Below are 26,681 nucleotides of genomic sequence, written 5' to 3'. Positions count from 1 at the left end.
TGTTACTTGTCCCTGTCTCAAAGTCTGTATTGACTAATACGACTATACACACACCAGCCTTTTTATGATCACTGATTTGTTGGAATATCTTTCCCCATCTTTTTACTTTCAACCTTTTTAAAAATATATATATTTAAAATGTGTCTCCTATGGATAGCATACCGTTCGGTATTGCTTGTTTTTCTAGTCTGACTATCTGTGGGTTTTGGTTCATATATTTACTGTCTTTGTATTTAATGCAAGTATTCATTGTGTGGGTTTAAATATACTGTCTTGCTATTCCTTTTTATTCCATCTGTTCTTTGCTCCTTTGTTTCTCCCTTCCTGATGGGTTTGGGTTGATCACAATATGTAATCTTTCACATATAACTTTGTATTTAAAGTGAACATTGGGGCACCTGGGTGGCTCAGTCAGTTAGGTGTCTGACTTCAGCTGATCTGACAGTGCGTGAGTTTGAGCCCCGGGTCAGACTCTAGGCTGACAGCTCAGAGTCTGGAGCCTGCTTCGGATTCTGTCTCTGTCTCTGTCTCTCTCTCTCTCTCTGCCCCTCCCCCACTCATGCTCTGTCTCTGTCTCTCAACAATAAATAAATGTTAAAAATTAAATAATTAAATGAACATTATATCACTTTATGTAAAATGCGAAAGTCCTTAAAACCGTATAATTGCATTTTCCTTCATTTTTATTTAATTGTAGTTATACATTTTACTTCTGCGTGTGCTATAAAGCCTACAATGTATTTACAATACATAATGTTTATAATGTTATATGTATATAATATATATGGATATAATTATCTGTAACATATATTTGAACATCAATAATACATACACACCCATAGACCATTCCCTTCAATTTGAACAACTACGTTTAGAGTTCATTATAAAGAAAAATTGTCCGCATCTAATTCTTTCAACTTTTTTCCTGAGAATGTATTTGTTTGCCCTCTGTTTTCAAATATATGAATTACAGTTTGCGATTTTTTTTCTCTGTCAGATGTTGTTCCACTGTCTTTTGCTTCCTTTCTTTAAATCAAGGGAAGCCATCCTTGTTCTAGTCTAGGTAATGTACTTCTCTCCCCAGTTGCTTGTAAGGTTTTTTTGTTTTGTTTCTTTACATATTCTTTTCAATGGTTTGACTATGAAGCACCAACGTGAGGCATATTTTATTTATTTTTAAAATTTTTTTAACATTTATTGCTGAGAGACAGAGACAGAGCATGAGCAGGGGAAGGGCAGAGAGGGAGGGAGACACAGAATCTGAAGCAGGCTCCAGGCTCTGAGCTGTCAGCACAGAGCCCGATGCGTGGCTCAAATCCCCTGCGAGATCATGACCTGAGCCAAAGTCCGACGCTTAACCGATTGAGCCAGCCAGGCACTCCAAGCATATCTTATTTTTATGAGGCTTGGGGTTTGCTAAACTTCTTGGTTCTGTGGGTTGATGTTTTAATCAAACTATAGAAGTTTTCAATTATCATTTCTTCAAATACTTTTGGTGCCACATTATTTTTCTTCTCTACTTCTGGGACTCCTTAACTGCCATGTGTAGACTGTTTAATACTGCCTCTCAGGACACTGAAGCACTATTCATTGTTTTTTAATTTACTCTCTATTTTTTAGTTCAGATGATTTATTTTGGTCTATTTTCAAGTTAAGTGAATCTCTCTTGTGCTATATCTGATCTTTTATTAACTCATCCAGTAAACATTCCATAAGTATTTTTTTTTAGTTCTGTAATGTCTATTCGATCCTTTTTTTTTTTTTTTTTTTTTTTACAGTTTTCATCTTTCTCCTAAGATTCTTCATTTATTATTGTGGTGTTTCCATCTTCTCATGGAATTGACAATATTTATCAAATCTGCAGTGTTCTTTTCAGTTAATCCCAACATTTATGTCATCTTGGAATCTATTTCTGTTGACTGCAGTTTCTCTTGATTATGCCCTGCTTCATAATTGTTTGATATGTACTATTTTAAAGCTTTATTGAATTTAACTGACGTATCACAAACTGCACAAATTTAATCCCTTCATTTGATGATTTTTGATATGTGTATACTTATGAAACTGTCACCACAATCAAGATAATATGTCCATCACTTTCCAAAAATTCCTGGTGCCTCTTTATAATCTTCCTATCATGATCCTCCCAATGTCCCCAAATTCTATATCTAAGTAATGATCTGTTTTTTGAATTGCACTTTCTAGAATTCTATAAAGGAGAATTGTACAGTACATAATTACTTTTTTGAGTAACTTACTTTACTCAGCACAATTATTTTGAAATTCATACATGTTGCATATGTCAATTATTTGTTTATTTGTTTGTGTGTTTATGCTTACTAGGATAACCTATGGGTATACCAATCATTGGTGGACATTTGGGTTGCTTCCTGTTTGGGCTATTATAAATAAAGTAAGCTTCTATGAATATTTGTGGACAAGTCTTTGTGTAGCCCTAAGTTTTAATTTCTCTTGGGAAAATGCCTAATTAGTAGAGTAGTTGGTTTGTATGACAGGTGTATGTTTAAATTCTTTGGGGCGCCTGGGTGGCTCAGTTGGTTAAGCGGCCGACTTCGGCTCAGGTCATGATCTCGCGGTCCGTGAGTTCGAGCCCCGCGTCGGGCTCTGTGCTGACAGCTCGGAGCCTGGACCCTGTTTCAGATTCTGTGTCTCCCTCTCTCTGACCCTCCCCTGTTCATGCTCTGTCTCTCCCTGTCTCAAAAATAAATAAAACGTTAAAAAAAATTTTTTTAAATAAAAAAAATAAATTCTTAAGAAACTGCCAAAATGATTTCCAAAGTGGTTATCATCAGACGACTATGAGAGTTAAATTACTCAGCATTTTGCCAACACTTGCTATGGTCAGTCTTTAAGTGACTTGAGTGAGTAGGTAGGATTGGGGGTTTCCTGATAATGTTAAACATCTTTCATGTGTTTATTTGCCATTTATAGATCTTCTTTGAAAAGTGTTTGGTTCTTTTGCCCACATTTTTATTGCATTTTCTTACTGAGTTGTAAATATTCTTTATGTATTCTAGATAAAAATCCTTTGATAGACACATATTTTGCAAAGTTATATCATTAATATTTGTATATTGATCTGGTATCCTGCAACATTAATGAACTCAACATATTAGTTTGGTAGCTTTTTGTGGTAATTCCATTGAACTGTGAATAGAATCTTATTTCTTGCAGGTTCTTTGGTAATCCTAGGTTCTTGAGTTGAGAAACCTGGAATAGCCTCTGAGATACAATGAAGATTTACTGGGTAAAGATTTTCTGTCATTTCTTTGCAATCAAAACCAATAATTGGTTCCTTTTCTGATAGTCTGTGACAGACTGATCAACAAATTGAGGTCGCTCTTCAAAAGTCTCACTTCGCAGGTGGGCACTTTCATTAGGTGTTTGACTTATGTAGCAAATGTAGATGAGCTTCTTTGAGTTGGTGCTAAATGCTGCCCTGAGAATTCTCTTCATCACACAGCCATACAATATTTATTCTTTACCTCCCAGTAATACATAGTGATATGCGATAACCTTCATTTGCTTAGCAGTATATTAGTGAATGTGAAAATCTGCCTGCTGTTCTGTTAATTACATTTTTAATCGAGTCTCTTCATTTGAACAGATAAAGCCACCAGTTATTAGAGATCCCATCTGAACTCAGTAGTTAATAAAGCTGTACTGACCTGTTTAGAAGAGTGTGAAAAGGTGGTAGGGATCTTGAGAGAAATACTTTTTTATTTGAAGCTGAGGTTTATACTTGTTTGTTTTCTTCTTCTTAATTTGTCATGTGGTTGATGCTTGATTTTTGACTGTTGAGCCCACCTTGCATTTTGGGGAACAAACCCAGCATGGTAATTCCTGATTGATTTTTGGTGGCATTTTGTTTAGGGGGTTTGTCATCTCTGTTCATCAGAAGGGCCTTCTCTTTTACTTCCTCATTTTTCTGGTCTGGTTTTGACACAATGGTTACACTGCCACATGAGTTAATGAATATTCTTTATTTTTCTTACTCGCTGGGAAAGTTGTGTAAGGTTGGAATTAACTGGTCTTGGCTTTGTCGATATTGCTTTTTTGTTTCACCTAAAGAGGCTTTATACTCCTTTATTTATAAAGTAACATGAAAGTTGAAATAAATTTCTGCATCTGTGTGTGCCCATGAAGCCACTGCTCAGACTAAGGTAGAGGACCTGTGGCGCTTACTGAGCTAGGCTGAATGAGTATGGGTTTGTGTTCATAGTCGCCATGGGTCATTTATTGATGACTTGTTAATACTGTTGAGTCTTGCTTTGAGAAACGAACTCAGTGTGTCAATACAGATGACTTTCTTTTGATTTTTACTGCCCCAAATTGAGAAATGTCCCTACAACTATTCAGAAGAGATTTTGGAGAGAACATTAGGCACTCTTCTTTTATCATAAACACATTTGCTTTCAGTGACAGCATTTTTTTTAAATTTTTTTTTTTAACGTTTATTTTTGAGACAGAGAGAGACAGAGCATGAATGGGGGAGGGTCAGAGAGAGGGAGACACAGAATCTGAAACAGGCTCCAGGCTCTGAGCCGTCAGCACAGAGCCCGACGCGGGGCTCGAACCCATGGACAGTGAGATCGTGACCTGAGCCGAAGTCGGACGCCTAGCCGACTGAGCCACCCAGGCGCCCCAGTGACAGCATTTTTATAGCTCACACAAAACATGGTGTGTATTTTGTTGCCTTGGTGTCGGTAATGAGTTAGTGATCTTACAGGGTTCCTGGGATCAGTATAATTCACATGTGCGTCTCCCTGGTGGCCTACCCTATCATCTTGCATATAGTAAGTGGTCACTAAATATCTACTAATAATGTTTCAAAGCTCCGCCCGCTATGACTGCAGCTTGTTCACTCTACAGTTTCTTCTTACTACCAAACTATAGTTTACTTGCAGTTAAGTCTCTTGCTGGCTCACCTAAGATTTGGGTTAATTCCATTTCTCCCACTGGCATGCTTTTCATTCCAGATTTACTTATCGAAATCCAAACCATCTTAAACGGTCATATTGCCACCCTGTCCTTGATATCCTTTCACAAAGATACACTCTGTCCCACCCCCTTATCTTCCTCTAAGAACCGCAGGAGCTGCCGGGGATGGAGCACCTGAGATGCCAGGCATATTTTATCTGTTATCTCATTGTAATCTCCAAACAGATTGTAAGCCTGCGGAATAAGTTTCCATAGAGGGAGGATAAAAGTTTCCATTAGGAATAAAGGACGGATTACTTTGTCCAGATCACAGATGTAATAAGTGATGGAGTCAATGTGGAGGAAATCTTGCTGCCCAAAGCCTCTTCTCTTTCCATAGTAGTAAAACAAAATTTTTAATGCCTCGTGATTTTCTGTTGTATTAGCATCGTAATTATGATCGTACTTATTAGACTATATGTGTTCGACTTTTGATAAGAGGATAAAATCATGTCACCTTCTTATAAAGTTTGGAATAGTTGAAATATACAGTTGTAAAATTCCTATTTTTACATATAGGAATTATGTAAATTCCCATTAATACCACAAGCAAGGTATTTTGGATAATAAAAATATATTTCATGTTTTTAAAAATGTTTATGGGGCACTGGGTGGCTCAGTTGGTTAAGCGTCTGACTTCGGCTCGGGTCACGATCTCACGGTTTGTGAGTTTGAGCCCCGTGTCGGGCTCTGTGCTGACAGCTCAGAGCCTGGAGCCTGCTTCAGATTCTGGGTCTCCCTCTCTCTCTGCACTTCACCCACCTGTGCTCTGTCTCTCTCTCTCAAAAATAAATAAACTGTAAAAAAAAAATTTTTTAATGTTTATGTTGTGAGAGAGGGAGAGAGAGAGAATGCGAGCAGGGGGAGGGGCAGAGAGAGAGGAGGGAGAGAATCCCAAGTAGGCCCAGCACTGTCAGTACAGAGCCCGACACAGAGCTCGGTCCCATGAATCGTGAGATCACGACCTGAGAGGAAATCAAGAGTCAGATGCTTGACTGACTGAATGTTCCTAACGAATATAAACATAAAAATATTTTTAGATACTAGTAAATCAAATCCATGTGTCAAATATTTCATATTTACACCATCAACCTTGAGACATCTGTCCAGTTCCACTTTTTAAACAAATAGTTTTGTATTATTGTCACATCCCATCCAGTACAGACTTGAGATTGGCCAGACCAGTGACTATTAAATTATTTTTCATTTTTGACCAATGAAACTTACACAGAAACAAGTAAGGAAAGTAGGTAAAGCAGAGCTGCCCTAGCCAAAGCAGAGATAAAGGTGAGGGACACGGGAGGCTTTCGACAAACCTGCCCAGGACCCCCTTAATGCCCTGCAGCAGCCCTTGATGGCTCCCTGTGGAAACACCAGTGCTCTAAAAATCACTGCTGTAGCCCAACTTTGTTTTTCTAATGAAAACCAGAGGGGTGTAGTGTGTGTGTGTGTGTGTGTGTGTGTGTGTGTGTGTGAAGTCTTTGAGTCTTAGTTCGTAACTCTTAGTACCTTTGTAATAAACACCCCACAGTGAACTAAAGTCCCTAAAATTTTCTATAAACTGATACAACAGCAACAAACACAGCCAAGAGGAATCACGTCAAGAGTATCTGGATGAACGGTTGAGAGCAGTGCCTGACCCCTGGTGGTAACCTACAGTTTTAGCCACGTTTGTACAACAAGCAACCTTTCCTTTTCTCCCTGATCTTCCCTTGCTTCTCTTCTCCAGAATGAATGACTCTCTGTCTTCCTCTCTCCCGGCTCCCAAGATGTACTCATTTTCTCACCCTCCTTTTGAGGCCCATCTTTGTTGCTTTCTACCCTATACTCTACATTCTAGTTACTTTTTGCCACTGAATGTATTACACACATCTTCACACATTTTGCTTGTGTGGTTTCTTCTGCCTGAAGTTCCCTTCTTTCCCTCCTTTCTTAAGAGGCTTCAACTTTCTTTTTTTTTTCAAGAAACAGACAAAAATGCCCCAACTCTTCTAACTCATTCTGACTTGCTGAGCAAAATTACCCCTTGGGCATGTGCACTCAAATAACACTGTGTGTGTAATTTTTCCATAATATTTACCACAGAGAATCTTTGCACTCATTTATCTCTCTTTTCTCCCATTAGAGCTCTTTGAGAGGGAGGCCTGTATCATGTTCATTTTCCGTTTTCCCGTGCCCAGCAGAGACCTGGCCCTTAGCAGGTGCTTTACAAATTGGTGAATAGATGTCTAAGGAAAATGTCCTTAAATATCACACTTCTCCAGTAGGTGCCACCACGCCATAAAAATATTTGGGCCTGACGTTTCCCTATATTAGAGGCATTGAGTTATACAAAATTAAATGAATGCCCTACTTTATCAACCTAACTGATAGGCACTTAGTTAAAATCAAAGGTGGGATGCTGTTGAATTTATTTCTGTGCCGTGAACAGAGTATACCTGAGGTTATGCCTGCATGTGCTTGGGACACAATCTTTACAAGGCTTAGTGTTTAAATAAGGCAGCTTAACATGGCCAAAATGAAGGGCTGATTTGGTAACAGATTTCATTATAAGCATAATGCCTATTTATGTGAGGCTTTAGGAATCTGAGGCCGTGATCAAACCATTCGAGAATAAATCAATAGGATAATTTTGGAAGAGTTAGTGAAAATAAGGAAAAGGAACCTATAAGTAAGGAAAAATAAAATTAAAACTACTAAATTCCCCATAGAAACAAATAGCTCGCAAATGTAGAAGATAGAAGAAATGACCATGATTAAGTAAATGCATAATGTGGAAAGATAAAATTACAGTGGCATATTTGTCAAACTGACCGTTTGTAACCTTAGAAGAAAACTACCTCTCTAAATACTCAGCATTTCGTAAGCAAGGCGGAGCAAGCTGACTTAAATTAAAAATAATGAACTCCAACATCAAGGGTCTTTAGCTCTTTAAAAAAAATACCTGAATTAAAACGTATTTTAGTTACCCTTGCATCTACATAACACCCAGCGCTCAGCACGTCCCCCCGGGGATGACTTTCCGTTTCTGTCTGCTTTCCCACTTCCAGTCTTCAATATGATTTTTTCAAAAATTGAATTCAAGTTAGCATACAGTGTAGTATTGGTTTCAGACGTAGAATTTAGTGATTCATCACTTACATGTAACACCCAGGGCTCAATCCCAACAAGGGCCCTCCTTAATGCCCATCACCCACTTTCCCCACCCCCATCAACCCTCAGTTTTCTGTATTTAAGAGTTTCTTATGGTTTGTCTCCCTGTTTTTACCTTATTTTTCCTTCCCTTCCCCTAAGTTCACCTGTTGTGTTTCTCCAATTCCACATATGAGTGAAATCATGTATCTTTCTCTGACTGACTTATTTCAGTTAGCATAATACCCTCTAGTTCCATCCATGATGTTGCAAGATTTCATTCTTTTTCATCACCCAGTAGTACTCCATTGTATATACACACACACACACACACACACACACACACACATATATATATATATACACAACACATCTTCTTTATCCATTCATCATTCGGCAGACATTTGGGTTCTTTCCATAATTTGGCTATTGTCGATAGGCACTGCTATAAACACTGGGGTGCATGTGACCCTTCAAGTCAGCATTTTATATCCTTTGGGTAAATACCTAGTAGTTCAGTTGCTGGGTCATAGGGTGGTTCTATTTGTAATTTTTTTGAGGAACCTCCATACTGTTTTCCACAGTGGCTGCACCAGTTTGCATTCCCACCAACAGTACAAAAGGGTTCCCTTCTCTCCTCATCCTTGCCAATATCTGTTGTTTCCCAAGTTGTTAATTTTAGCCATTCTGGCAGGTGTGAGGTGGTATCTCATTGTGGTTTCTAATAGGACCTCAAAAGGCTCATGGCTTGTATTGTTGGCAGCTTTCTGAAGATGAGAATTTACTTCCTGGCTGGTGTTTGGGAGCCAGTCAACTAGCTAGTTAGGAACCTTAGGAACCCCTGTTGACTTCTTAGTGTCTGCCTTTCAGGACAGTTTTTTATTCTCTACTTGGCTCTGTGTGTTACAATTATAATGTATGTTTTTACTTTGTTTTGTTTTTTTAAGAAAGAAATAACTATAAGAGAGAGTCAGTGGCTAGTAATGGTAACAAAAGAAGAGAAATCAAAGGCCTTAAAAATGATTGGTTACTAAATATAATGGTGTAGTGGGCACATGCAATTTTTTTAGTTTTATATGCTATAGTTTATAGAGTCGGTAATATGCCGCTATATTCGGGGGTGCAAATGAGTAGAGTCTACGGAATGGACGTAGCACAGGAAACTCCAACGTTAAAGAAGATAATGTCGCCTCAATGAAGTCTTCATTGAAGGTGAAATCCCTTATGCTAAACCTTGGGAGGTGATAAGAGTTTGCCAGGTAGAGAGATTTGGGGAAGAACTTCCATTTGCAATGGGATAGCATGAGCAAAAGATCAGTTGATTGGAACACAATGTTCCTGAGTTCAGAGAGTTATAAGTACTTGTTCCTGGCTAAAGACACATGGCACTTTTCACGCATAATCACTAATCTCAAACATGGTGGGACAGACTTTATATCCATGTCTGCAGCTAAAGAAAATAAGTTCCAGAGAAATTAAATGTATTGCTTCATTACCTAGCCCAAGTTGGGATTCAGCCTCAGGTCTGACCTACTGTAAAACTCTTACTTGTTCCTTTGTGTCAAGTTGCAACAGATACAAAAAAAATTAAGAGGAAACTAGAGCATTTTAAAATTCTAAAAGTCGATCTCCCAGCTACTTTTGATTGTAACAAATGAAAGCAGTAAAGGAATAACACAACCAACCTGAGTCCCTTTTGAACTCATGTGGCTCCACAAAATAATTGAATAAACACACCTTCACATCACTATCATATTGTAAAGGGTACTCAAACTGGTTTCCATTGAATACTTGCTTCAGTTGATTTCTTTTTTCCGTTCTCATTTCTGAATGTTTTTGTGTATGTAGATTTGAATTTGAAGTAGAAAGCCATTTTCTTTTTTTTTTAAATGTTTATTTTTGAGACAGAGAGAGACAGAGCATGAACGGGGGAGGGTCAGAGAGAGAGGAAGACACAGAATCCAAAGCAGGCTCCAGGCTCTGAGCTGTCAGCACAGAGCCCGACGCGGGGCTCTAACTCACGGACCGCGAGATCATGACCTGAGCCGAAGTCGGACGTTTAACTGATTGAGCCACCCAGGCGCCCCTAGAAAGCCATTTTCAAGAAGCCTACACATCCTTGTAAACGTTAATAGGAGTCAGAGGTGAAAGGGCTACATGGTTTTAGTCAAAATGGGTTTCCTACTATATTACCAAGTCAGAACACATGAGCAAAGAACACTATGGGATATCATGTTTAAATTAAATAATCAGTGGTCATTATTTTTCTTGGGAAAGGTAAATATTCCTTAAAGCTATGATTTGGGGGGCACCTGGTTGGCTCAGTCGGTTAAGCATCCGACTTCGGCTCAGCTCAGGGTCTCGTGGTTCGTGAGTTCAAGCCCCATGTGGGGCTCTGTGATGACAGCTCAGAGCCTGGAGCCTGCTTCACATTCTGTCTCTCTTTCTCTCCCTCTCCCCTGCTGATGCCCTGTCTCTCTCAAGAATAAATAAATAAATCTTTAAAAATTAAAAAAAAAAACCCCTATGATTTGGTTTTATTTTTTAATTATGAGACTAGATATTAACACAGATTATAAGATTGTAAGATTTCAGGTTTGACTGGGCTGATGACTAGCAAGTCAATAGGAGGGAGAAGCTGTCGGTTGTTGGTCAGACCTTATGCGGATCCAGAGATTGTAGCAGAGTGGAGAGAACGAGGTCGACTGGGAGGAGTGGATGGCTAATTATTGAATTCCAGAAGAATTATAAAAGTTTGGAGGTGAAAAGAAGACAATTCCATGTCAGAAGACAAGAAGGGATAGTCAAAGTGCTATGGAGGGGGCCATGAGGCAAAATATGTATCAATAAGAGATACAATATTCCTCTGGTTCTTTTTCAGTCATACGGAAGAAGCCATCTGTAACCACCCTGCCTCTTCAACTTACTCTTTGTCCCGTCACCTTTTCACTTTGTTCATAAAATTGACTGTGTCAGAAATTATCTTATTTATGAATTTATTTATTTAGCTGTTTATTTGTTATTCTGTGACTTTGCCCGCTAAATGTAAGCACCACGGGGTCAGCACTCTAGTTCATGTTAACTTCTTGTCCCCGCCCCCCCCCCCACACACACACCACATGGAACACTTCATGCTACAAAGGATGCAACTCTTATATACACAGTTTGTGAATAATTGAGTATGTTAATACACCATTTGTGACATTTCAAATATTAATATTAACATTAGTCAATATTTATAAAGTACTTAAAACAGGTCCTTGCATATAGTACAATAAATGTTTGTTATCTAAGTGAATATCTTCCTAATATGAACTAACCAATCTCCCTGAAACTAAATTAAAATCCCTTCTGATAAATAAGATAGACATTGAATTTTATATTCAGATCATCAGGTCCACGATTAATAGTTAATGCTCCTTAGCAGAATTCCTGACCGTAAGTGGTTTTGTTTGATTTTAGGGAACTTATGGGAAATTAAGTCTTTGGCCTTAACTGAATCCCTGTCTTTAGTTTATACCCAAGAAAGAGAAATGCAAAATAGTTGTCTTTCCCTTATACTTCGTGATGTATTGTTGTTCTTTTTTTTTTTTTTTAATGTTTATTTATTTTGAGAAAGAGAAAGAGCGCACACATGGCAGAGAGAGAGGGAGAGAGAATCCCAGGAGGCTTGGTGCTGCAGAGCCTGCCGCGGGGCTTGATCTCACAGACGATGAGATGATGACCTGAGCCGAAATCAAGAGCCAGGTGCTCAAGTGAGCCACCCAGGCACCTCGCTCAACATTTTGTAGTTCTTGTCAGAACATATTGAACTATAATTGGCTGTTTGACTGCGTAAACCTTCTTGGAGCGCAGGCTTCGTGAGAACGAGCAACAGCTTCTCACTGGTCGTTGTTATATACTGAGAATACAGCACAATGGCTGGCGTAAGGTAGGTGTCCCAAAATGTTTAATGAAATACTGTGCTAATGGGGAGAGGAAGGAGGTATACTTTTAGAATCCACCTGAATCCTCACATCAAGACAGATTGGGCAGCTTGATAGATGCCAAAACTACCACCTATGGACAAGGTTGAAATGCCCGGTTCTTGTAAAAAGTGAAAAGCAAGAAAAGGAAACAGGGGCTGGAGGAGAATCCTATATAATGAAAGCAATTTAAAAGACATCAGTTTTTAAAAGTAGACGTGCCTAAGGAAGCTCGCTTGAATAAAACCCTCAAGAAATGCAAAGACGGAATTACTGTATGTTAGCGTTGGTACGGAGCCGTCGTGGGGACGGGGAACATGGTAGAAAGCCTTTGGGTATGAGTGGAAAATTAATTTATCTTATAATTCACTAAGTTGTATACTGTGTGTAGTTGTCCGTATCTTCTGTTTTATTTTACAATAAAAAGGTCAAAAAATTACCATGTCACAGGAGCTTAGGCAAATAGATCACAAAACGTCTAGAAAGGTCTAGTGATACATAATATGTGCTGCAGAAGCATTACAAATCATCCACTGATTACTCTCGTACGTATGACGCTGCTCTAGATTCTGGCTGTTGTCTCCAGCCCGATTTCTTCAGTAAATCTCAGATCCCCTGGCTTTGACAGAGGACTGAGAAATCTGTTTAGCATGAATATTAATTCTTCTGTTGGATGCCATGTTTTGGTGATATTTTTCACCAGCAAACTGTTTACAGTGTGGCTCCTGTGGGTTGGGGCCCTAGCCTAGGTGTTTGAAACAAAAAGAGGGGGTTGGAATGATTCCTCTGCACAAAGGGCATATAAAGTATAGTTACAAAGTGAGATCCCCCCCCCCCATTTCATACACATTAAATTTCATTGACATGTTCCTTAATTCTCAACATGGAACCTCTGGACTTCCACAAACTTCAAAAAAAAAAAAAATTTTACGGGGCATAAATGTCTTTGAATGTATTTTAACCTAAGAAGTCCAAAGGCAGAATGAATTTGTGCCCTGATAATGCTGAACAAGTCTTTAGTTGACATTAATCAAATCGTATCAGTCTTTTTTTTTTGTTTTTGTTTTTGTTTTTGTTTTTGTTTTGGTCTTTTGCTTTTGAATAATATTAGATAAAGTGTGATACCTGTTATTTCTCAATAAAAAGAAATACTGTTTTGCAATGTATACAAATAGGGAATCAGTATGTTATACATCTAAAACTAATATAATGCTATATGTCCATATCCCTCAGTTGAAAAAGTTAGAAGTATTTCCTTGTAGTAAGTAGTAAGAGTGTAGGGGTGAATTAACTTTACTGAGCAACTAATAAGCCATTTCTTAATGTTGTGGGGTTAGCTCTATGTCTACATCTTGCATTTTCATGGCAAGCCTCTCAAGTAGTTGCTATGTTGTTCCAGTGGTTGGGATTTGCCCGAGAACATTCCCAAAATTAGGTGGTGGAACTGAAGTGTGAGCCAGAGCTTCTGTCTCCAGGTCCCAGGTTGGTCCTTCCAACCAGGTCACTAAGGGGCAGATTCCAGCATCCTTGTCTTGTGTTTACACCAGACATCGATAGCTTTTTAAAATTCTAGATCCTATTAAAATGCTAATGGAGGAGGAGCCCTCTTTTTCATTCTCATCAGCTCTTTCTTTAGGGAAGAGCTGAGGATTTAATAAACTAACACCTTTCCTTTGAGTTGGTTTCTTTAACTTTCATTTCCTTTCATCTCTGAGCTTTAGATGTATTAGTGATTGAGATTAACTCAACAATAATTTCCAGACATCACCATCCCTCTATGGCAGTCTTTCACTTTACCGTTAAACCCTATGAAATTAAATCTGTCCGGGTAAGTCCAACGAAAGATGGCAGTAAGAGAAGGTGAAAATAAGGAAAAGATTCAAAAGAACGGCTGATTTAGCAATCTGCCACCTTCCATTGTTTTATTTCCCCCAGAGCAAAAAAAAAAAAAAAAAAAAAGCTATGATCAATGCCCTTGCCTCTGCCCAGCTAGCACCTTGCTGGAGAGCAGACGGGGTTAAACATATACAGGGAGAACTTTTGCCTTTACTTGATGCTAAGGACAAATCATCAGCCGTGCAAATACCACAAGCAGGGGAACTGTTAGCCATACATGTACTAATTACTCAAGTACTGACTACAGCAGCAGGCGGCAGCATGCTAATTGGGTATTGTTTGGGAACACTTGAATTTGGGGATCACTTTAATCCTTTCCTAAACCCCCTTATTCTCTTAAATAATCTTTACTCATTTTCTCTGGCCAGAAAAAATTTAAGCTATCAAAATATAGGCTCAGGCAGCATAGTAAGCAAAACAGGAGGAGGAGGGGAAGTGAGAAGAAGAAAGATATTTTCCAACTCAAACCTAGTGCTGATCACATTTCCTGTACACAGGTCATTTCCTGTACACATGGACTTGTGTGCATTTTTCCTTCGTGCACCTAAGAAAGCTGAGATTCACCATTTACCCCTTTCTTAAGATTCTGAATTGTCCTGAATTAATATCAGAAGCAGAGAGGGTACATTTCCATTTTAAGTCTGCAGCTCTCATCCGGTTCCTAACTCTCCTTCCTTCCTCTCAGCCCATACAACGGGTGAGCCAACTAAGACCCCTGGTGACTCAAAACAATCTTACAGTTAGGAAATTCTGGTCTGTGTGGGACTTTTGCCCTTGAAATTAAGTGATTTAACCTGCTGAAGAGAAAGCTTTTTGAAAATAAATATAAAAGTAAGAACTTAGCAATGTAAAACTAGGAATGCCAAGGTTACAATTAGCCAGTATCAGCACCTTTCTATTAATAACTGTCTGCCTGTGTTAGTCATGGAAGGAAGCATCCTTTCTATTTCTGCCAGCTGGCCATGGTTCTTCAGGGGGTTCCTAAGTCTCCTGTCCTCTCCTCCTGCTGTATGTATTACAAGGCTATACAACGATCAGCCCATTGTGTGGCCAGAAAGCTCACTCATGAACTGTGCTTTCTCAGTGGGAATTCCTGAATTTTCGCATGACTCTAATTCACAGTCTAAATGCTTCAGGTATCTGTAGATTATCGTTGAACATAAAGGCAAATTGGAAAGAAGTACATCAAAAGTTCTGAAGGTAAAAGTTAATTTACCCTCTAAGAAAACTCCAATGAAATCTCTCTGCGTCCAAAGTGGCGAAGTCACTGTGAGCAGGTTCTCGCACAGCCTTTGGAGAAAACAACAGAAGACCTCCACTTTGATTCACTTTGCACCTAACAACTTTACGTGATATTCAAATATATGATAATGTATAGCATCATGGATGCACAGGGCGGTCAACTCCAGGAAGCCTTGCCAGCCAGTAAGTCTAGACTGGCTCTTCAAGTCATTCGTGCCCAACGGAAGGCACAGGAAAAGTCTCAGAATCAATAGGAACGTTTCTGAGTGACCAGCAGTGAGGTATAGTTATAAAAATTTAGCATTAGGAGGATGAACAAAGCATCTAGGATTAGATTTTAGTAAGTGATGAGGATGGCGAGTAGCTAATTAGGAGTTAAGGGTCAGTGAAAGGACCAAATGATCAAACTGTTCATTTTAATTGGTAAATGAAATACGCTTCATTCATATGATAGAGTCCCAAGTCATCGATTGAAAAAGAAATACTAATAAAGGGTAGCATTCCAATATCACAGAAAGGGAGACAGATTCACTGACAAGGATATCATCTCACAGATGATTTTGAATGAGAAATTGCAGAACAGAACGATCTCAATTCTGTGTGTGTGTGTGTGTGTGTGTGTGTGTGTGTGTGTGTGTGTGTATAGGTTTTATTCACACTCAAAGAAATGTAAAAATCACTCTTCTAGAAAAACAAAATGCTCAGAGCTAATAACCACGGGTGACCATGTTGAAAATTGGCTGTCACAAGTGACTTCAAGTTCCAGGGGAGCCTTTCTAATGTTGTTCTCAGATTTTTGATTCATACCAAATGTGGAGAATTTCAAATTACAAGCAGTGTAATCCCTTCATTAAATCCTAGAATTTAGATGACTTTTCGATTTTATGTGAGCTTGTAAGTGTGTTTGAAATGAACCAAAGTATGCTGGCTCTACCTCTGTCTTGTGCTGCACTCTTCGGTAGACCAATGAATAATGGAACAGCGATGATGAAATAATCATGGGAAACTAAAAAATAAGATATTGCTCATTATGACACATATCCATCTAAAGATAAAGGCAAACCATATACTGGCACAGATAATCCGTTGTGTCCATTCAGATTACCCATGTGGACTACAACACCATGGTTGTTTCTAGGAATCCTGCATAGTTATGAAGAAGACTATAGTTACTGGCATTACCATGTGTCACCATCAGCGAGATTCATTGCGAGAGTCTAGTCAAAAACATGCCATGAAAATTCTTTGGCTTCCGTAATTCTCGAGTCGTACTTAGCAAATGATTGGGTGTGAAGTTCTTACGTGGAGAAGTGTTGTTATTTTTATCAGTGGATACCTGACTAATTGCAGAAGAACACTTCGTTGACTGACGGAGGGAAAAGATAGAATTTTGCCCAAGAGCAATGATGCAAATCTCCCTAAAATCTAACATCCTAGAAATGGAAAATGGAGCCCTGCAGTAAGGAGTTCCACAAGCCTTTCTCTCTGCCTTAGGTTGACACCACCTTCTTCTGTGTCTCTGTTTATTCCTAGAATGCAGTCCCAACAGTACCTGCAGCAGCGTCGAAAATTTGCAGCTGTCTTCCTGGCATTCATTTTCATTCTGGCAGCCGTGGACACGGCTGAAGCGGGGAAGAAAGAGAAACCAGGTAAGCAGTAGGGTTATGAAGGCAAGACTGTTTATGGATTAACATCCATCTGATCCAACTTCCTGGTTTTTGTCCTCCCTCCCTCCTTCCCTTCCTTCTTTCCAAGTATTTAGAAGAATCTAAGGGACACCCACCCCCATCGATCTCCCCTCCACCAGTCCTAAAATATAGATGATGATTATTAACATAATGATCATATTAGTAGCTACTCTGTACAGAACACTGACCAGCAAGTAGGTGTTTTATTTTTATGTTGCCTCTCTCCCTCAAAAAGAGTCCTGCAAGGAATTTTTGTTGTATGTTATCTTAATAAAGGGGGAAACTGAAGCTCAGAGCAGTATAGCACCTTTTCTATGTCACTTCCAGTGTCAAAAATAGCAGGCTGTAGGGCTGGGAGTCTGTTTAGGTCTGTGATCCACCTCATTCATCTTACATTATTCCATCTCTACGACAGAGAAAGGAACATTGACTTGCCTTACAAGTCATTGACTAGCCTTACAAATGGCTAATCTGACAGCCATTACTTCTAACAGAATGTTTCCTGATTTTTTCATTTCACTGTTTTTGACCATCCTTTACAGAAGTGTTTGCTTCTAAAAGGAGCTGTCATTAAATCACTTGCACAGTCCCTAGCACATGGTAAGAGTTCAGTTAACGTTCTGTCTCCTTCAGTTTTCCTTGTCCCTTCTCTGGATCATTCGTTGAGCCAATCATCTGGCTAAGATGTATCAAGTTGCCAGTATTTACTGGACAGCGAAGAAGGAGGTAGAAAGCACAGACCTCACAACCTCACGCCCTGGAATGAGCTTTGTTAGAGGAATCAGGGTTTTCCAGGTGTTGACTGTTCTTCCTTCCTTCCTTCCAGAAAAAAAAGTGAAGAAGTCTGACTGTGGAGAATGGCAGTGGAGTGTGTGTGTGCCCACCAGCGGGGACTGTGGGCTGGGCACCCGAGAGGGCACCCGGACTGGAGCTGAGTGTAAGCAAACCATGAAGACCCAGAGATGTAAGATCCCCTGCAACTGGAAAAAGCAATTTGGAGGTAAGTCCCGCTCCTGTTGTCCTGTTGGTTAAATCATATGCTCTGCGATAATGCTTGCATTTTTTCCCTCAGATATTTTTTGGGTTTTTTGTTTTTTTTTTTTTTGAGGTTGACTGCTATTTATTTATTTATTTATTTATTTATTTATTTATTTCGAGTAGCACTCCCCACCTCCATCACCTGTGACAACTAAAAATGTCTCAGGTATTGCCAGATGACCCTTGGGGTCAAAACAGTCCCAGATCAAGAACCACTGCTGTACCAGTCAGGACGTAAACTATATACCCTTGACCCCTCCTAAGGGTGCATCGATCTCTCTTCTTTCCTCTTCTTCTTTGATTTCTCATTCTTTTTTCCTTCCTTCACACTTCTCTTGTTTATTCTCTTCCTTCTCCAGACCACTTTCTGTGACTTTCAGGCCTCCTCTCCGTTTCCATCTTTCTCCACCATCCACAGTGATTAATAGACTGACTTTTCAATTCCAGCAAGACTGTTTATAGCCACTTTTCACAGACTTTTCTCTCATTGACTATTGCCATGCTCCTGCTGGCCTCATCTGCCTATTTGGGAAGGAGTCCTTCAATACTTCCAACCTTTTTTGTTTGTTTGTTTTAGAGATCATGAGCAGGGGAGAGGGGCAGGAGGGAGAGAGGAGAGAGGACAGAGAGAGAGAGACACTTAAGTAGGCCCCAAGCTCAGCACGGTGCTAAAGCAGGGCTCAATCCCACGACCCTGAGATCGTGACCTGAGCCAAAATCAAGAGTCGGACGCTCAACTGACTGAGCCACCCAGGCACCCCAACACTTCCAACTTTTAAACCCACTATTGAACATCCAGATTACCTGTTTCTTCCACATTCCAGACTTTCTGTCTCTCTTGGCCATGGTAGTTCACAATGCCCCAATTGTTCTTACTGTTTGCGGAAATGTATTCTGACCTGTAAGTCAGTGAAGAAGGACAATGGGTATACTCACTGTATTTTTTTTCTTTCTCTATAACCTTTGGGGTACTTTTTATGAATGGTGGTAACTTCTATAAGGGCACTGTGAAATTCAGATACATTTGGTCTTACGTCCCCTAAAGACCCTACGGAAAGTTTTTAAAAGTATGTCTTAAAGAACGTATACCTAGACTTTATAAAGAACTCTCAAAACTAAGAATCCAATTAGAAGGTGGGTAAAAGATAGGGACAAACATTTTACCATAGGCAAAATACAGGTGGCAAATAAACAACTGAAAAAAGTGTTGAACTTCTTTTCCCTGTTAGGGAAAAGGAAGTGAAAACCAGTGAGATGTCACTGTATACTACGCATCCATCAGAATAACTAAAATTACAAATAACACCAAAGGCTAGAGAGGATGTAGGAAACTAGATCACTCATACTTTGCCGATGGAAATGTAAAACGGTATAGCCACATTAAAAAAAAAAAAAAAAAGAGGATGGCAGTCTTGTTGTAAGACCAAACATCTGTTTACCATACAATGCAGGCTTCACTTTTGGCCATTTACCCTAGAAGAATGAAAACTTCCATTGCTATAAAACTCTGTACACGGATAGTAAAGAGCACCTTTATTTATGACAGCTAAAACCTGGAAACAACCCAGATTTCCTTCAATGGGTGAGTGCTGAAACCGTAATACATTCCCATCCCACCATGGGATACTACCCGGCAATAAAGAGAAACTCACTGTTGAAACACACAACTTGGATGGACACCCAGGAAATTATGCTGCGTGAAAAAAGCCAATCTCAAAAGGTTACCTACTGTATGATTCTATTTACATAACATGTGTTTGTTTGTTTGTTTAGAGTGAGAGGCAGGGCAGAGGGGAGGAGGGGGAGAGAGGAAATTTTAAGCGGGCTCCATGCTCAGTGCAGAGTCTGACAGGAGGCTCGATCCTACAACCCTGGGAACATGACCTGAGCCGAAATCAAGTCGGACGCTCAACCAACTGAGCCACCCAGGCGCCCCTACGTAACGTTCTTAACATGACAAAATTATAGAGATGGAGAATGGATGAGTGATTGCCAGGGGTTAAGGAGATCGAGAAGGGAGGAAGATGCCTAGGCTAAGGCTAGGAAAGGTTTCACCCGAAGGACTCCTGTGTTGGAGATCTTTTGTATGTTAATGGTATTGATATTCACTCATATCTGCACATGTGGCCAAGTCGCAGGGAACTAAATGTGTGCACACATGCATATACACAAATGAGTGCGCGTGAAATTGGCAGGGCCTGAATAACTTTTGTGGAATGTATCCCTGTTCATTTCCTGGTTGCGCCAGCGGGCTCTGGTTATGTAAGATCATCACAATTGAGGGAAATTGGCTGAAGGATCTAGGGATCTTTCTATATTACTTCTTACAACTGCATGTGAATCTATAATCCTCTCACTGCAGAAAGTGAAAAACAAAAGTGTGCCTACTTCTCTGGCACTCCTAGAGGAGCTCAAAGATTTCTGTTTGGTCCTACCCTGCCTTTAGCGGAGTGCAAATACCAGTTCCAGGCCTGGGGAGAATGTGACCTGAATACCGCCTTGAAGACCAGGACCGGAAGTCTGAAGCGAGCCCTCCACAATGCCGACTGCCAGAAGACAGTCACTATCTCCAAGCCCTGTGGCAAGCTGACTAAGCCCAAACCTCAAGGTAGGTCCCTGTCGTCATGCCCTACTTGTCATAGGCACACACTGATAGACTCCGGCAGGATCCTCAGATGTGGAAACGCCGATTTTCGAAAGGGGGATCTTAGGCGAATTACCTTCGTAGAGAGATTGAAAACACGCTGTATTTGGAGCGTCACGCCAGTGCTTTTCAGGAGGCAGCTGAGTTCAAATTGGAGTCCTTTGCACAGAAGGGGAGTGGGGGCTGGGATGGGAACAGGCTCCCAGCACAAATCAACAACTTAGCAGAATGGGCCAATTAAGACAGTTGTCATATGGTGACTATATATTCCAAGCCCTAAACTGGGGCTGCCTCCTGACAAGTATGAACACATTTATGAAGATCATGAAGCAGAAAATTTAAAATCAGATCTCTCCTAGATTATGCAACATACAGAGTTTTCATGAAGTCAGCTACTTTATTTTACATTTTTCCTTTCTCTGCTGCATAAGTTGATAGGTCCCATATTTCTTATCCTTCGTTCAGAGCCTTTATATTTTTTTTAGTTGGATGTTTACCACCTTACATTTATCATGGAATTTTTAAATTATGTAGAACCGTCTTCCTGTTTGCTCCCAGAAAGTTACACTCTGCTCCCATGCCGGGGAAAGTAAACCAAAACAAATATCCCAGGCGTGGTTTCGTACAAATAGAATCCCAGCTGAGGGGGGACAAGGAGGTGTTAAACTCTCATTTCACTATGGGCTGAGCTATGCCCCTCCCTCGTCAATTCAAATGTTCACGTTCTAACCCTCAGTACCCCAGAATGTGACTGTGTTAGGAGACCAGGCCTTTAAAGAGGTAAAGTTAAATGGAGATGTATGAGTGGGCCCCAGCCCAATCTGGCATACAGAAAAAGGAGATTAGGACACAGACACATACAGAGGGAAAACCATACAAAGACATAGGGAAGAGATGGCCATCTACGAGCCAACGAGACACGTCTCAGAATAAATGAACACTGCTGACAGTCGATCTCTGACCTCTGGCCTGTAGAACTCTGAGAAAATTCTCTTGTTGAAGCCACCCACTCGGTGGTACGAGGCATGGCAGCCTTCACAAATAAACACAGCATGTCTCAGGGAACTCTCAACTGTCTCCTTGGCCTCTGCCCACATTTGAGCTCTAAATGGACCTGCAGATACACACTGGTCAGATTAAATGCAAGGAGACACTCAGAAAAATGAACACGAAGCCCTCATAAATGAAAATAGAAGAAAAAATGCCTCCAGAAGTCAGGATTGACTAGCTAGCTGCTAATAGGCAGAAAGGACTCATGTTATAGGCCTTTGGTCTCTGATGGAGTTGTCCATGGACATGGTTACCCACAACTGCGGGGTGGCTGGAATCTAGGATTCAGGATGCCCCCTTTCCAGATCATGGGAATCTGCTGGTCGCGGTGAAAGGCATGATGTGGGGCTGGAGTCAGTGTCCGAGTGTGGGTGCCAACTTTGTAAGTGTTGCTTGTCTGGAGACAACTACACAGATCTGATGAAAATTGGTGGCCATATCTATCCAGTGAGACATTTCCAAAACCAGAAGAACTCAGAGATACAGTTTTCAAATTAATTTATTTGTAAGCCAGTCAGAGAGGGGCGCCTAGGTGGCTCAGGCACTTAAGTGTCCAACTTCCGCTCAGGTCATGATCTCACACTTCATGAGTTGGAGCCCCATGTCAGGCTCTGTGCTGACAGCTCAGAGTCTGGAGCCTGCTTCAGATTCTCTGTCTCCCTCTCTCTCTTTCTACCCTCCCCTGTTTGTGCTCTCTCCCTCTCTCTGTCTCAGAAATAAGTAAGCATTAAAAAAAAAGCCAGAGAACCCAAATACTCAGCATAAATAGAGAGTGGGAAGGAAAAGGAATTAAAGAAGTCTCCATGCTATACCACAGTGGTTCTCCATCTGGCCTGAGCATTAGAATTTTCTCTGAGAACTTATAAAAATCCCAGTGCCCAGGCATAACCCAGACCAACCAGATCAGCATCACTACCTTTGAAAATTAAGATGTTCCTAAAAAGATTTCATTATCAGCCACAATGTAGAAATACTGCGCTAATATGAAGTTCATAGAGACCACACATAGGCATGTACACAATCTGTTTTTGTTTTTTCCTCTGGGTGAGAGAAACTTCAGTTTAATAAATAGGGGAAGAAAAAATGAGAGAAGGATTAGGTGGTAGGTGGTGGGGGGCGGTGCTGGGTAGATATGGAAAATGTTGAAAAGTTTGGAATAAATCAGACAAAGTGGGGACATGATTCACAAAGACCCTTCAGGACATTTGGTAATTCACTAGGTGAGGACTTCTTTTGGCTGGTGGATAGTTGACCTTTTACATTTTTACATTTTCTCATCCAGTGATACCTAATGAAGGTTAAAAGTTTGGCTCAGGCTTTCACTTTGAAAACTGGCGGTGAAAATATTTCAAGTTGGTAAACATTTAATTTGTTGACCTATCAAAAATTAAGCTATATGATTAATTGAAAATGGGATTAGCCTGAGTGAGTTATATATTTCACAGTACTATGTAAAGCCCAACACTGATGTGCAAAGGTGACTCGCAAATGGAAGAATACACGTGCTAGAGCATGATTTCTTCTTCCTATAATTTTGATTCCAGTTCAGTTAATATACCATGTTCTGTTAGTTTCGGGTGTACCGTATAGTGATTCAACACTTCCATACATTAGCCAATGCTCATGTAATCGCACTCCTTAATCCCCATCGCCTGTGTCACCTTCCCCACACACCCCCACCCCCACCCCCACCTTCCTCTCTGGTAACCACCAGTTTGTTGCCTACATTTCAGAGTGGTTTTTGGTTTGTCTCTTTTGTTTCTTTGCTTGTTTTCTTTCTTAAAGTCCACATATAAGTGAAATCATATGGCATTTGTCTTTTCTCTGACTTCTTTTGCTTAGCATAATGCTCTCTGGCTCCATCTTGCAAATAGCAAGATTCCATTCTTTTTTTTATGGCTGAAAAATAATCCCCATGTATATATTCACCACCTCTTTTTTTTTATCTACTCATCAATCGATGGACATTGGTTTGCTTCCATATCTTGGCTATTGTATATAATGCTACTATATACACGTAGGGGTGCGTATATCCCTTTAAACCAGTGTTTTGGTACTCTGGGTAAATACCTAGTAGTGTGATTACTGGATCAAAGGGTAATTGTATTTGTAAGTTTTTGAGGAATCTCCATATTGTTTTCCACAGTGGCTGCACCAGTTTGCATTCCCACCAAGAGTGCAAAAGGGTTCCTTCTTCACATCCTCACCAACACTTGTTATTTCTTGTGTTTTTGATTTTAGCCATTCTGACAGGTGTGAGGTGATGATGACTCATTGTGGTTTTGATTTGCACTTCCCCGAAGATGAGTGGTGTTGAGCATTTTCCATGTGTCTGTTGGCCATTTGTATGTCTTCTTTGGAGACATGTCTGTTCATGGGTTCTGTCCATTTTTAATTGGATTATTTGTTTGTTGGGTGTTGAGTTGTATAAGTTCCTTTTTGGATACTAACCTTTTATTGGATATGTCATTGACAAATATCTTCTGCCATTCAGTGGGTTGTCTTTTAGTCTTGTTGACTGCTTCCTTTACTGTGCAAAAGCTTTTCATTTTGATGTCATCCCAGTAGTGTATTTTTGCTTTTGTGTCCCTTGCCTCTGGAGACATTATCTAGAAAAATGTTGTTACCGCTGATGTCAGAGAAATGACTGGGCTCTCTAGAACATTATTTCTATAACTGTTCTGGTACACATCTACTAGAGTATAACTTTCAGGAGGACAGGGACCTGACCTGTTTTGTTCTCCACTGTATCCCTTTTGCCTAGAACAAGGGGTAGGACATAATAGGTGCTGATTAAATGCGTGTATAACAGATAAATGCTAGAAGAAAAAAAAAGGTTTCACACATTAAACTTACAAATGTGGAAGCTGCAGTAAAGAAGTTATTTACGTAATATTTTCATTAAGTTATACAATTATAAATTATGTTCTTCCTTTCTTGAGGAAAGAATAACCCATCAGGGCTTCCTGCTATTTTAGCTCAGGACATGAACAGGAAAGAGGGAGATAGCAAACCCACTAGTTTTGAGTCAGGCACTGTGATAGGCACTTCTCATTTCAGCTTCAAAGCTGTTCTGTGCAGTGCATTGTATTTATCCTACTTTAGATCTGAGAACGCACACGCCCAGAGAAGTTAAGCCACTTGCCTCACGTTTCACAGCTTCTAAGTGGTGATTCAAATTTAAAGTCAGACTGACACCAAAGACCCAGTGCCTTTTCAGCTGCACCATGCTTCCCCTGGGTATTATAAATTCATGAAACTTTGGTCACGTTAGATAAATCCCAATGTCTAGGATCATTACCTTGTCTGTCATCTGATGTAAACCTGATAGAATAAGTGAGGACAGAAAACATCAGTGATTCTTCTAAATCCACTCTGTTGTTTAGGAATAGAATCAGCTCCATGTTTCCTTCTTTTGTGACTCTATTTTCCTCCTTTGTAACCCGGTCACTGAACTCATAGCCAGAAAGTACTTTTTTCCCACCACTGTCTTTCTCATCAAACACATCATCGAGTTCTGGTCTTTTGTCTGCTTTTTTTTCCCCATTGTTTTTTAAACATTTATTAACTGTCAGCACAGAGCCCGATGCCAGGGCTCGAACCCACGAACCATGAGATCGTGACCTGAGCCAAAGTCAGACGCTTAACTGACTAAGCCACCCAGGAGCCCCTGTCTGCTTTTTTAAAAAATCTGTTTGTTTCATAAAACTTGTTGGTTGGATTTCTGTCCTCTTCTGTTTTGGAAAATGGTAGTGGCTTAATATGCAAACTGCGCGACTTTCAGTGTGGAAAACATGTTCTTTAGATTTCAGAATGGAACATAAAGGTATTGGTAAGGCTGTGATTACCAGGCATTAAACTGAGGAAACTGGAGGGTATTGTTGTGACTTGATTCCTAATAAGGCCAAAAATTTAGAAGACTTGCTGGGGAGAGAGGGCCCTTAACATCGAGAAGTGGTACCTTGAACTCTAGGAAATTACTAAATATCCCACTTGGTTTGGTTAAAAATTGCCTTAAAATTCACCACACTCCAGTCTATTGGATAGAAGTGGTTCTTCCTTTTGCTATGTCAGTATCATACAAACTCCACACTCTGGCCTTGGGACAATTTCAGTGATACTAGATATGAAGTTAGAAACCCTTAGTAAAAGATTCTCTTGTGTTGGAGCCCCACTTAATCCGAGGAGAGGTTTTCATCATCCACTTCTGTATTTTATACCCAGAAGGAGAGAGAATATCGATATTCTTGTGTAGACATGAGAATTGAAAGGTGCATGACTAGAGTATAGCTTTCTTGGGGATGGGGACAGGTCTGCTCTGGGGAGGTCACTGAGTGAAAGATTATAACTGGAATCCTCTGAATTGCGGTCAGAATCGGCCAGGGATAAATTGGCGAGCAATTGTGTTGGGCACTTGAGATTTTAATTTCTTAGGAAAAGAGGTTGAGAGTATTAATTACAATTACTAATTCAAGAAACGCTGTATCTGTGAGGGTTTTTAGCTGCAGCAAGATCACTACTGTAGCTAGTTAAGCAGAAAGGGGGTTATTCAAGGGTATTATATAGCTCACTAGAATTTCCAGAAGGGCCAGAAGATTTGAGTTGGATCCAATAATATTACAGCAGAAGGCAACAGAACTAAGAGAAATGTCTAATCATGCCAAACGTGACTGATGTAGCAGAAACCCTGCTGCTAAAATTACCCACAGTTTAGCACACGTGCTAAGAACTGAACACTGGAAACACCATACCTGTGCCCTCAAAACTAGTTACGTCTGCTCCTTTCTTGCCTAAATACCCAATCTCCCCACATTTGGCCCCTTTTTTTCTGGTTGCTGACCGCTACCTCTAAGACTCAAAACGTGCCTGCTTGATGGAAACTGGGCCACATATAAAATCCTCCTGCAAGGGACTCTGGGAAATATGTCTTTAACTTTCAGAACTCTGCCTGTAAGTGTGAGAAGAGCAGCTGAAGGGGTCTTGAGTTGGTATTGAGTGAGTAGTCGGCCAGGGAGTGTACGGGAA

General features: G+C 40.1%; 1 protein-coding gene across 2 annotated transcripts in view; it reads left to right on the top strand.

Moving 5' to 3' along the window:
* PTN (pleiotrophin) overlaps positions 1-26,681 on the top strand; it is a 100,385-nt gene that overhangs the window by 58,810 nt on the left and 14,894 nt on the right. For both annotated transcript variants that reach the window (XM_049641920.1, XM_049641919.1), the window contains exons 2-4: positions 16,770-16,885; positions 17,751-17,924; positions 20,409-20,570. In XM_049641920.1, the coding sequence (XP_049497877.1) occupies positions 16,771-16,885; positions 17,751-17,924; positions 20,409-20,570 (451 nt within the window). In that variant the 5' untranslated portion in view covers position 16,770. The remainder of the gene's footprint in view (positions 1-16,769; positions 16,886-17,750; positions 17,925-20,408; positions 20,571-26,681) is intronic.

Source organism: Panthera uncia, chromosome A2, assembly GCF_023721935.1.
Source record: "Panthera uncia isolate 11264 chromosome A2, Puncia_PCG_1.0, whole genome shotgun sequence".
NCBI lineage: Eukaryota > Metazoa > Chordata > Mammalia > Carnivora > Felidae > Panthera > Panthera uncia.
The sequence above is the reverse complement of the archived record's forward strand: the minus strand, read 5'-3'. Positions and strand labels throughout refer to the sequence as shown.